Source organism: Prosopis cineraria, unplaced genomic scaffold, assembly GCF_029017545.1.
Source record: "Prosopis cineraria cultivar Desert tree isolate PC_DT_omini unplaced genomic scaffold, ASM2901754v1 PC1, whole genome shotgun sequence".
Classification (NCBI taxonomy): domain Eukaryota; kingdom Viridiplantae; phylum Streptophyta; class Magnoliopsida; order Fabales; family Fabaceae; genus Prosopis; species Prosopis cineraria.
This window is the reverse complement of record NW_026555332.1, coordinates 16682073-16694471: the sequence shown is the minus strand read 5'-3', so window position 1 is coordinate 16694471 and position 12399 is coordinate 16682073. Positions and strand designations below refer to the sequence as shown.

General features: G+C 29.5%; 1 protein-coding gene across 1 annotated transcript; it reads left to right on the top strand.

The window, feature by feature from the left end:
• The first annotated feature begins 9855 nt into the window (after positions 1-9855).
• LOC129320368 (extensin-3-like) lies at positions 9856-12084 on the top strand. Its single transcript, XM_054965794.1, has 2 exons — positions 9856-11422; positions 11726-12084. Exon 1 carries the CDS (start codon positions 9872-9874, stop codon positions 11375-11377), a length of 1506 nt encoding a protein of 501 aa, XP_054821769.1. The 5' UTR covers positions 9856-9871; the 3' UTR covers positions 11378-11422; positions 11726-12084.
• Positions 12085-12399: the final 315 nt, after the last annotated feature.

Here is a 12399-nt window from a genome sequence, read left to right as displayed (position 1 = left end):
AATTATATAAATGATAATTTGATCCCTTAAAATATCATAATTTTATTAAAGTTTTTAAAGACTTTTGTGTCAATAAATTTTAAGTGAAAATACCATTTCACCTTCATTGAAAACAACAAACCTCAATTTTAATTTTTGCTTAAAAAATAATAACTTTTATTTTGTGACTCGTAAGAGTTGATTAAGAAATCACAACTTGTCAAGTATAATTTTAATTATTAAATTTTTTTAAATACTAAATCTCATTCACAACTTTTATTTAAGGAATAACAATTCTATTTAAAAATTATAAGAATTGAATAAGACATTAAAATTTATCAATAAAGATGAAATGATATTTTTAATTTAAAATATATTAATATATAAGTCTTTAAAAATTTTAATAAAATTATGATATTTTGAGCAATTGTCATTTATCTAATTTAGAAGATTTTATTATTATTTTTCTATTAAAATATAGGACCAATAACAAAGTAAAACAAAAGAATAGGGATGAAAAGTCGTTCATTCTAATGAATGGCAATGAATTTACACAGTAACGCAAAAGGGAATACAAAATTTTAGTAATTTCCTGTTCTACCATCTTTTACGAATAGTTTCAAGAGAGAATAATAATATAGAAATAGTCCAAACCAATTTACTAGTAATACTTTAATGTTATTAATTATTCCCTCCCATATGGGGAAAGACGTCACATCGTCTTTTTTATATTTTTTTTATTTTTTTATTTTTATTTTTATTTATTTTGGTTTTTTATAATAATTTTTAATTTATTTTCCCTTTCGCCCTACCCAGACAAGAAAATAAAGTAGGGAAAGATACTGCATTAGAATAGCCATCACTAATCTCCTAACAGCTATCCGGTAATGAAAGGGGAAATTTACATCTAATGCCCCGAGTATTGCAAATTTTATATGAACAAGTTTATAAATTAACAAATTATTTTAATTTTTTAATGAATCTGCTAAAAATTATAAAAATAAAAATTATTAATAAATTTTAAGTCAATATATTTAGAAATAATTAAGATTTTTAAATTTTATATTTTTAGTTTTTACTCCTAAAATGTTTTTATTGCTATTTATATTTAAAAAACTTGGCAATTGAGTATTGATATTTCACATGATGTTTTAGATTATTATTGATTTATGAAATTTTTAAAACTATTTGATATTCAATAATATCAAATAATTCATATTCAAATATTTAAATCTTTTTATTGCAAATAAAAAGAAACATAATGAACTAAAATTAGCTCACAATATGTATTAACAAATAACGCGTAACAAGGATCAGGTTAAAATTATAAAAAAAGGATAAATTTAAAATTATTCAACAAAATAAATATTTCATTATGGATCTTTTAAAAAAATCAAGTGAAATTATTTCAGGATTTCACGTTGAAAACTTTAGAGATTTGGAGTATTTAGATGTAATTTGTTCTTAATGGAAAGAGTTATTATGAAAGGAGCCGGCGATGGCTTTGTGTCACATGCTAAAGGCCCACTGGTTCCTCTGTGGCATCTCTATGATTGTTGAGGGTCAACCACGATGGGCCGATAATGCCAAACCCTTTGCTGCCATAATAATATTATTATGGTAAAAAAAAACAATTTAATTTTTAAATTATAATATTTAAAATTTTAAATTTATTTTTAATATAATATTTTTTTTAATTTTTAAAATTAATGTAATCCTACCTCTATTGTTAAAAATAATTAATTTTAACCATTAATTAATTAAAAAATAACAAAAATAATATAAAAATACAAAAAAGAATTTTTTTATATTTTGAGTCTTTTATTATAATTTTTTTGGTTATTTTCTTTAAATTTTGAAGTCTTTTTTTAGTTAACTAATAATTAAAGTTAACTTTTTTAATAGTAGAGGTCAGATTATATTGTTTTTAAAAGTTAAAAGAAAATATTATATAAAAAATAAATTTAGGATCCCTAATTTATAGTTTAGGAATTAATTTACTCTTTTATTCTAATAATAATAAAATATCTCTTTGTTTTAAATGATTCATCACAATATAAATTAAAAAGATATGGCCAATAATCGTTGTCTTAGATGGTGCCTTCTCTTTTATTATTACTATGATATGATTTCATGAACTCCGGTGGTGACGGTGATTATAAAAGTGTGCTTAGATCTGTGATAGATAGGTTATTATTTTTCTCTAACTCCTTGTTCGGAGCATGATTCCCCAGTGTTTTTTAATAAAATATTTAATGTTTCAACAAGAAATTTGGTATATTATACAAGATTATTCGTTATATAATAATAAAAATAACACCCACAAAAAAAAAAAACATAACAAATTAAGTTGTTGCTACAATTGCATTGTAACATATAAACGCACAATTTAACTGTTCATGGTAACAAATCATGGTTATCAAAACTTTTGAATTGACTATTTAAATTTAATATTTTTATATTTTTAATTTATAAAACCGTGTCAATTCATTTATAAATTTAAATAAAATATAAAGTTGATTGAACTCGTGAGTTTACTTTTAAGGTTGTCATTTTTATATTTCTAACTTATAAAATTGTGTCAACTAATTCATAAACTCGAACTAAATATAAACTTAATTAAACTTATTAAATTTATTAATTTTTTAAATAGTTGAGCAAATTAAGTATGTATTATATAAAACTCAATTCATAAAAGTGATAGAACATAGTTCAAAAAGAAAAAAATTAAAAATTAAAAATAATATAAATAAAAACATAAAAAAATATCAAAAATAAGTTACCTTATTTTAAAAATTTTTTGTTTTATATGATAATCTATCAATGTAGATAAATTTAATTTCAATAATTTATATTTAAAATATATTTAAATTAAATTATGTTCATATTTTATATTTTAATTATATAGTCATATATTTTTAATAAATACTTATTAATAAAGATAAATTTTTATGTATGACTTTACTATTTGAGTTTATATTTTTGTCACAAGTTTATTTAAACTTGAGAATTTGACAATCTTGATAACAATAATTAAATAAAATTGTTTATCAGAAAAAACAATTAAATATAAAGTGTACTTTGATGAACATGATGAATTATATAAAACATTTGAAATATAGTGTTTTTTTTTATTTAAAATGAGAACAATGTATTTTACCTTGATTTGCAAAATATGACTTTTTTTAGTCATACTAGATTGATATATTGATTTATTTATGTACGTACCTAGTGGAATCTAATTATGAATTGACTAATTTTGCTTAACAAAACAATTCAAAACGTCTGTCTCCCAACCAATTACTGGTTAGATTAGTGCAGGGAATATTGTACTTTGATGAATAGTGGATACGCGTGGCCCTGTCACGATGTTAACCTTTCATTTCATCTCAAATTTTTTTTTTTTACTACTCGCCCCTATAGCTTTCGTGAAGGAGCCGTAGCATTGGTGGGTCCTTAATCAAGTAAGATTTTGTTTTATATAAGGATATATGTATATATATGGGTCAAGGCCTATTTTTTCTCTAAATTTTTTATGAGCATCGAGTACTCCCTACTAAAAAATGAAGAAATATTCCTTTTAAATAATATTTTTAAAAGCAAAACCATCTTTTTATAATTGACTCATTATCTTCTCTATTATTTACTAATATGGAATAGTTGTGGATTCATGTACAATAACAGCAAAATATTTTGACCCATTTTGACCATCTAACATGGGCTAAAGGGGTTAAAATTGGCAATAACAGTGTCAAGAATTAGGTTTGATTTTAGTAGTGAAACAATGATAAAATAGGTTAAAATGCCTTACTATTACTGAACATGAGCTCTATAAGTATTTCACATTAACAAATAATTTTGCTTTAAAAAATCTTTAAATATGACCCCATCTATCAGTACAAGGTGTCCAACAATTCTTAAAAATTGTTTAGGAAAAAAAATAAGGAAAAATAACAATTAAAGACCCTTTAAAGATATTAATTCCAATTAAAGAAAAATATAAAAATTTCAATTAAGGACCATTAAGATTTAAAAAAATGTAGATGATCTTAAATGCTCCTAAGAAAAAAAATAGCAAAATACCCATGCGCGCAATCTCATTTCTTGCTTTGTTTTAGCGTCTCCTTCTTTATTCATTCATTCTCCTTCATTCTCGTTCTTTGTTGTTCTTTAGCTTGTCCATATTAGCTCCAGTGTTGTGAATAAATCATGCTAGATTTGGGATTTGCTGTGATTCATCTTTGTCAAAGCTTCGTACTCTTTCCTCCTGCTCGACTTCACCTTTCTCAAATAGTAGTGACATTGCTACTATCAAAGAGAAGATTGATTAACAAAGCTGAAGAAATTGTTAATGATGAATACACCATTAAGTGAAAGAGTACAATGCTATCTAGAGACTACTTAGAATAGAAACTTGCAACCCAAAAATGAAAAATGTAGGGTTGGCTATTCCAACAAATGAGGAAGAGAAACTCTCCCTAAAACATAAAAGTGACGTTTGCATGTATTGAGATCAGTGTAATATAATATTGATGTCTATTTCAAGTTTAAATATGTGCAAATATAGACGCTGTCATCACATAAGACTGCTGAAGTCACTAACGTAGCATAAAAATATTGCTATTGTAACTAGTGAAAATATAAAACCTTACTTGGACATAGATTTTTTTCATAGTATTTCAGACGTTGAAGTGTGAATGCTGTCATAACATAAAACTCACTTTTGAAATGTTCCAAGGTCGCTTATGAAAATACAAATATTACTTAAGCAGTCACCAACTTCAGTGAAGAACATGAATACTAACGTGACTTGTTAAATTTCACTAACACAACTAAATTGGGATCCACTAACGTTATTTAGAAAATCACTAACTTAACTCAAAAAAATAGCTAATGTATATCGTGAAAATATGAAATCTCACTTGGGAATATATTGTTTAAGAAAAAGTGACTTGTCCAAATTGGAATCCAATAATATCACTTGAAAATCCACTAATTCAACTTAAAAAAATTCCTAATGTATATTGTAAAAACATGAAGCCCTATTTGAAAATAGATTGTTTAAGAAAAAGTGACTTGTGCAAATTGGGATCCAGTAACTTCACTTGGGATTCCACTAATCTAACTTAGCAAAATGCCTAATATATATTGTAAAAACATGAAATCTCATCTCAAAATAAATTGTTTGAGAAAAAGTGACTTATCCAAATTAGGATCCAACAACGTCACTTAAAAATTCACTAACTCGACTTGAAAAAATGCCTAATATATATTATGAAAATATGAAACTTTACTTAGGAATAGATTGTTTAACATGGACGTGTATTTTGGTTTACTTAATCTTGAGTTTAACTATATTATATTCCTTACTAACTAGATCAGAGTTTGAAAAACTCAAAAATTTCCATGTTCCTTACTAACTATACTCTGTTACTTTTTCATGAACAATCTATTATCAAGTAGGTTTCATATTTTTACAATATACGTTAGGCATTTCTCCAAGTTGGGTTAGTAAATTTTCAAGTGATGTTACTGGATTTCAATTTAGATAAGTCACTTTTTCTTAAACAACCTATTCTCAAAAGGGGTTTTGTGTTTTCAAAATATAAATTAGCCATTTTTTTGAGTTGTGTTGGTAAATTCTCAAGTGATATTAGTACATCCTAATTCAGTTGGGTTAGTGAAATTTAAGAAGTCACGTTAGTATTCATATTCTTCACTAAAGTTAGTGACTTCTTAAGTGATATTTGTATTTTTATAAGCAGCCTTGAAACATTTCAAAAGTGAGTTTTATGTTATGACAACATTTACACTTCAAAGTCTGAAATATTGCAGAAAAATTTATCCCCATGTGAGGTTCTATATTTTCACTAGTTATATTAGTAGTATTTCTATGTTACATTAGTGACTTCGGCAGTCTTATATGATGACAACATTTACACTTGCACATATTTAAACTTGAAATAAACATCAGCATTATATTACATTGATTTCAATATATGTAGACATTATTGTTATTTTTTAGGGAGAGTTTCTCTTCCTCATTTGTTGGAATAGCCAATTCTACATTCTCTATTCTTGGTTGCAAGTTTATGTTCTAAATAGTTTCTTCACTGTAGTGTACTCTTTCTCTCGATAGCGTGCTCATCATCAACAATTTTTTTTAGCTTTGTTAATCAATCTTCTCTCTAATAGTGGCAATGTCACTACCATTTGAGAAGCGTGAAGCCAAGCGAGGGGAAAGAGTACAAAGCTCTAACAGAGATAAATCATAACAAATCCTAGATCTAGCATGATGTGTTCACAATATTAGAGCTAATATGGACACATCGAGGAATGACAAAGAATGAGAATGAAGGAGAACAAAAGAAGAAAGAAAGAGACGTTGAAATAGAGCAAGAAATATAGCTGCACTCACGGATATTTTGATTTTTTTCTCAAGGGCATTTAAGACCATTTACATTTTTTTAAATTCCAATGGTCTTTAATTGATATTTTCATATTCTATGGTCCTCAATTAAAATTAATGTCTTTAGGAATCCTTATTTATCATTTTTCCAAAAATAATCTTTAACCCTCTCTGTGTATATAGTACATATGTGTTTATATATTGATAACTTCACAAGGTGAAGTGTTAGATGTTGACATTACTAATTTATCTTTGTTCCGCACCGAAGCTGCAGTTCCGGATATACATGTTTTTTTATTGTATAGTTTGGGATATATACATTTTTTTTTTTTTGGCCAGAACTTTAGGATATATATGTTGACACTAAGATTTTATGCTTAATTTTTTGTTCATATGTTTCACTTAAAAATAAAAATAAAAAATTTATTTATTAATAATTTTTAAATATATTAATTACACCTTAAAAATATTTTATATTTTTAAATACTTTTACCCCAAATTAAAAAAGAAAATTTAATTTAATCTACTGTTTATATTTTATTATAATTTTTTAATAAAAATTCTACATGCATAAAAAATATTTAGAAGACAAATTAATTATATAAATTTTGAGTTATAAAAATTATGTAATCAATTCTAAAGTTACATAATCATTTCATAAAAATATAAAAGTTCTTAATTTTATTTATATAAAGGAAAATATAAGGATTTTCATGTTTAGGATTTAAAAAATGTAATTGGTTAAATTATAAAAATTTAATTAAAATAAAATAAATTATAGAAACTTGATTTAAAATTAAATAAAACGGTATGGATTTGGTTATATATATATATATATATATATTGTTTTTAGTGGAGGGAGTATGCCGTGTAGACCTCCAGAAGATTCTTACAATTTTTGGCCACCGTCTGTACTTTGCTCAACAATATTTATCTTCGTTCCATTTCAAAGCGAGAATAGTCAAAACTCAAACGCTTTGAATCAAATTCCATCTGTACTGAAACGAGACATGGCTCCCTCTCTCTCTCTACGAGTATTAAAAAGAAAATAATATAAATATCACTTTGATAATTATATAAATATAAAGTAATATACGCGTCCTTCTAGACTGTCACCTAGGAATTAGGTTGTACGATTTCGAAAAGTTATCCTTGATAATTGTTTTTGGTCGATTAAATACTCCGAAAAGCCCATCGTGGTCAAAACACAGATCTCACGAAAGTTGTTTATTTATGGCAAGAATATAATTTTCCATTTCATATAGATGCAAAGTTTGGTATACTTCTCTATTATTGCTGGATAAATAATTATATTAATTAATGTTATGTATCATAAGAATAAATAAATTCCTAATATTTACTCACTTCGTTAAAAAATATAAAATATTTTTTAAATAGTTAGATGTTTAAAAATATAAAATATTTTTAATTTTTTTAAATGTAACTATTGTCATCTTTTTAAAAATATTTTTATTAATAATAATTTTATATTTATTTAGAGTGCTTAATAAAAATAAATATAAAATAATACGATTAGTTTAAAAATAAATAATTATTTTATTAAAGGTTAAAATTTAATTAAAAAATTTTATATTTTTAAATAGTAGAAATATTTCTGCAGGTGTATGCTACAGGACAAAAGTTTTTGTAGCTTTTTTTTTTTTTTTGGAATATGAAATATCTTTCACTTTAAAGGGTATGTATGCAGCCTTGCTTCACGAAGTAAAAAGCTACGCAGAAAAAGTAAAAGAAATCGTGAATTGAGGCAATGCCATGCCATGCATTAATAATAGGAGAGAGAGACAATAGACAGAAATAATAAAAACAAATTAATCATTTAATTCTATAATTTTGATCTAGTATCCTTCTGCCCTTAATTTTAATTTATTTTAATTTAATTTCTATAATTTTAATTCAGTTGAAAGTTGATTTTGAATTTTAACTCTTACAACTCAATTCTTATTATTTTATTTATTTAAAATATTAGTCATTATATTTTAAAAATAAAATTATAAAGATTAAGATTATTTTAAGATTTTAATCTTTATAACATGTATAAAGATTAAAAGGATTTAATAACTTAAAATATTAGTCCTAAATTTCAACATAATTTTAATATTTTAAATAGTTAAAACTATAAGGATTGAATTGTAAAAATTAAAGTTTAAAGATTAAGTTATAATTAAATAAAAATTATAAAAATGATCAAATTATAATGAGTTAAAGTTATGGAGTAAGTTATAATCAAATTAAAAGTATAAAGATCAAATTATTAAATTTCTCAATAAAAAATTGAAAATAGAATACTAAAATAGGGAGAATGACACTTCAAAAACTGAGAAGACAAATAATTACACTTAAAAAGAACTCAAATTGATCTTAAAATGATATTGAAGGTCAGAAGTCGGCAAGAAGTTCTTTGACTCATAAAAGAATTGGTTTAAAAGAAATTTTCTAACAATGAGTTTGGGTGGTAATTTTGAGTATTATAATAGTATTAAAGGTGGAAGGCTTAGATTTCTTGTTATTTTATTTCAATATTTTAAATACGTTTATTCAGTAATTTTTTGGTTTGAAAAACAACAATTTTTAAAAACAATGGAAGCCTGTTTCCGTATCTATCATTTTAGACTTAATTTTCAGGGAGCCATATAGAGTAGGGTGAGAATGACACTTCTTGAAGAGATAAACAGTGAGACTTGGGATGTTAAATTTTAAAAGTAACACCGAAGGACTAAAGGTTTTATGGTTGACAAAAAAATGGTTAAACCAAAATATCTATGCTCAATAACAAATTTTTCTAACATAGTTGTTTATCACAAGTTATATAAAAAAATATTTTTAAAAAAATTACTCTTAATTGAATCTAATAATACTTAAATTTAACTTGGTAATACCGGATATTAGATAGTTATATAAAAAATAATTTTAAAAAATCTAAAGCTCAACAATTTTCTTTTCTCACTGAACTTCTAATTATCATTTTCAAAATTTAAGGGCCTTAAGCGTCATTTTTCCTAAAGAGCATGGGCCAAATAATTGCAAACCGTCATTGATTACTTAGGACTGTTGTAAGAAAGAGGAGATACTGAACAAAATAAAAACATAATTTAACACAAAGATGACTTTTGAATATTTAAATTTCAATTATTACCTGCATTCCTTGCACAGCCAATATATTTGAAAAATCACCTCGGTGTCCATTTTATGAAAAGAAATTGAATTAAGAAATGGTGTCCACATTGCCCTTTACTTTATTCCCTGCTTTGCCAGATCGCAGCCTCCATCAAATCCGAATTCGTGTTCCTAAACCCAACTTGGGGTCAAATTGGAACGGAAGATAATATTTTACTTATTTAGCCCTTAAAGGTGGATATTAATTAAAATTTACCAAAAGGTTAGTGGTTAGGTGGAAGCTAGCTGGGTAAGAAAGAAACTATATAAAGGGAGGTATTATGTTGCAGAGAAGAGCAAGAACCAAAAATGGGGTCCAAAATGGCCTCTGCTACTCTCACTCTCTTCTTAGCCATTGTGTGCGTAAGTGCTAACAACTACGTCTATTCCTCTCCGCCGCCTCCTACTCCTTACGTCTACCACTCTCCGCCGCCTCCTCCGGTGGTGTACACTCCTCCTAAGGCACCCTATCACTACGCTTCCCCTCCTCCTCCTCCTTACCACTACCCATCGCCGCCGCCGCCGCCAACAAAGAAGCCTTACAAATATCCTTCTCCACCGCCGCCGGTTCACGTGTATCCTCCTAAGGCGCCTTATCATTACCCGTCACCGCCGCCACCACCGAAGAAGCCTTACAAGTATCCTTCTCCTCCGCCGCCGGTTCACCATTACGTTCCACATCCACCAAAGAAGCCATACAAGTACCCATCTCCACCACCGCCGGTCCACGTGTATCCTCCTAAGGCACCTTACCACTACCCGTCGCCTCCGCCACCACCGAAGAAGCCTTACAAGTATCCCTCTCCTCCGCCACCGGTTCACCCTTACGTTCCACACCCACCAAAGAAGCCATACAAGTACCCATCTCCACCACCACCGGTTCACGTGTACCCTCCCAAGGCACCTTACCACTACCCGTCGCCGCCGCCACCACCAAAGAAGCCTTACAAATATCCTTCTCCTCCTCCACCGGTTTACCATTATGCTCCCCATCCGGTCTACCACTCTCCACCACCACCAAAAATGCCGTACAAGTATCCTTCTCCTCCACCACCGGTTCATTATGTTCCTCCCAAGGCTCCTTATCACTATGCATCTCCTCCTCCACCACCAAAGAAGCCTTACAAGTATCCTCCTCCTCCTCCGCCGGTTCACCATTACGCTCCCCACCCAGTTTACCACTCACCACCACCCCCAAAGAAGCCTTACAAGTACCCATCTCCGCCACCACCGGCTCACGTCTACCCCAAGCCGCACCCACACCCCAAGCCATACCCACACCCACACCCACCTTACAAGTACGCGTCTCCTCCTCCACCGGTTCATGTTTATCCTAAACCGCACCCACACCCTAAGCCTCACCCATACCCTCACCCTCATCCATACCCTAAACCGGTTTACCACTCTCCCCCTCCACCGGTTCACGTTTACCCTAAGCCGCACCCCAAGCCACACCCATACCCACACCCCAAGCCACACCCACACCCACCTTACAAGTACGCGTCTCCTCCTCCACCGGTTCATGTTTATCCTAAACCACATCCACACCCTAAGCCGCACCCATACCCTCACCCTCATCCATATCCTAAACCGATTTACCACTCTCCTCCTCCACCGGTCCATGTTTACCCTAAACCGCATCCACAGCCCAAGCCCCACCCATACCCTCACCCTCATCCATATCCTAAACCGGTTTACCACTCTCCTCCTCCGCCGCCTTACAAGAAGCCTTACTACTACAAGTCTCCTCCTCCTCCTCCTCCTGTTCACAAGCCCTACATCTACGCTTCCCCACCCCCTCCTTACCACTACTAGATAATTCTTGTTGTTCCTTCTCTCATACCTCGCTTGCTCCACTTGGTAAGCTTACTTTGCTTCCCTCGTCACGTGACATCTAATAATGTGATATCATAGTGTGAGAATGTGTGTGTTAATTAAGAAGGGTTTTGAAACGGATCTTGTGTTTTACGCTCAAGATCTCAGAATGATTTCATGACAGAGATCTTGATCTCCTAGTGTCTTACGCGAAGCGAATGGCTGTGGAGTTCTGTTTGAGTTTTGTTCTAACGATATCAAGGGCTGTCTTGTTTTCCATGCAAATATGTTCGATGATGAAATGGACTGATGAGTTTTTAATATGCATGTGTATATACGTAATTACAGGACCTTAGAGTCTGAGTAAATAAAGAAAGCGATGGACAGAACGAAGCACTTTACAATACGGCAGAAGAGAAGACGAAGCTTGAATGGAAGCAAAGTTTCCGCGTTTTGTCGAGACAAAAAGAAAAAAAAAAGTTGTGCTAAATTATTTATTCCACAATTTCTTTGGCTTTTGTTTTATGATGTAATGTAATGTGACAGTTGTGAGGCACTCTTTCTCTGGTCCATCATGTATTTCGTCCTTTTGGGGAAATATTATTATTAGTGGTAAAAATTATGCATGCATTGTAGTTTTCAACCTGCTGCTTTTGCAGTGGGTTGAGAAACTAATATATTAATAAAAAATAAATATTCGCGTTCTAGCATTCTCTCTCTACTACTATTTCTCTATCACGTGCCAGTCCCTTCGTACGTGGTCCACAATTTGAATTTTCCATTATGGTGTTTTTGGGGAATTATTTTCTAGATTCAAGAGCCCGGCTTGGCAGACCTAGAAACATGATAGTGAAAAAGGCCGAAGCATTATTATTCAAATACTTTTCTTCACAAAGAATGATGTGACCCAGCGTGATACGTTGTAGCTTAATCATCGGCCCCTTTTGTTTCTGTTGTTCCATAATCGACTTTATTTTATACTGTTCTCATTTAAAAATATAAAATATTTTTTTAAAAATTAA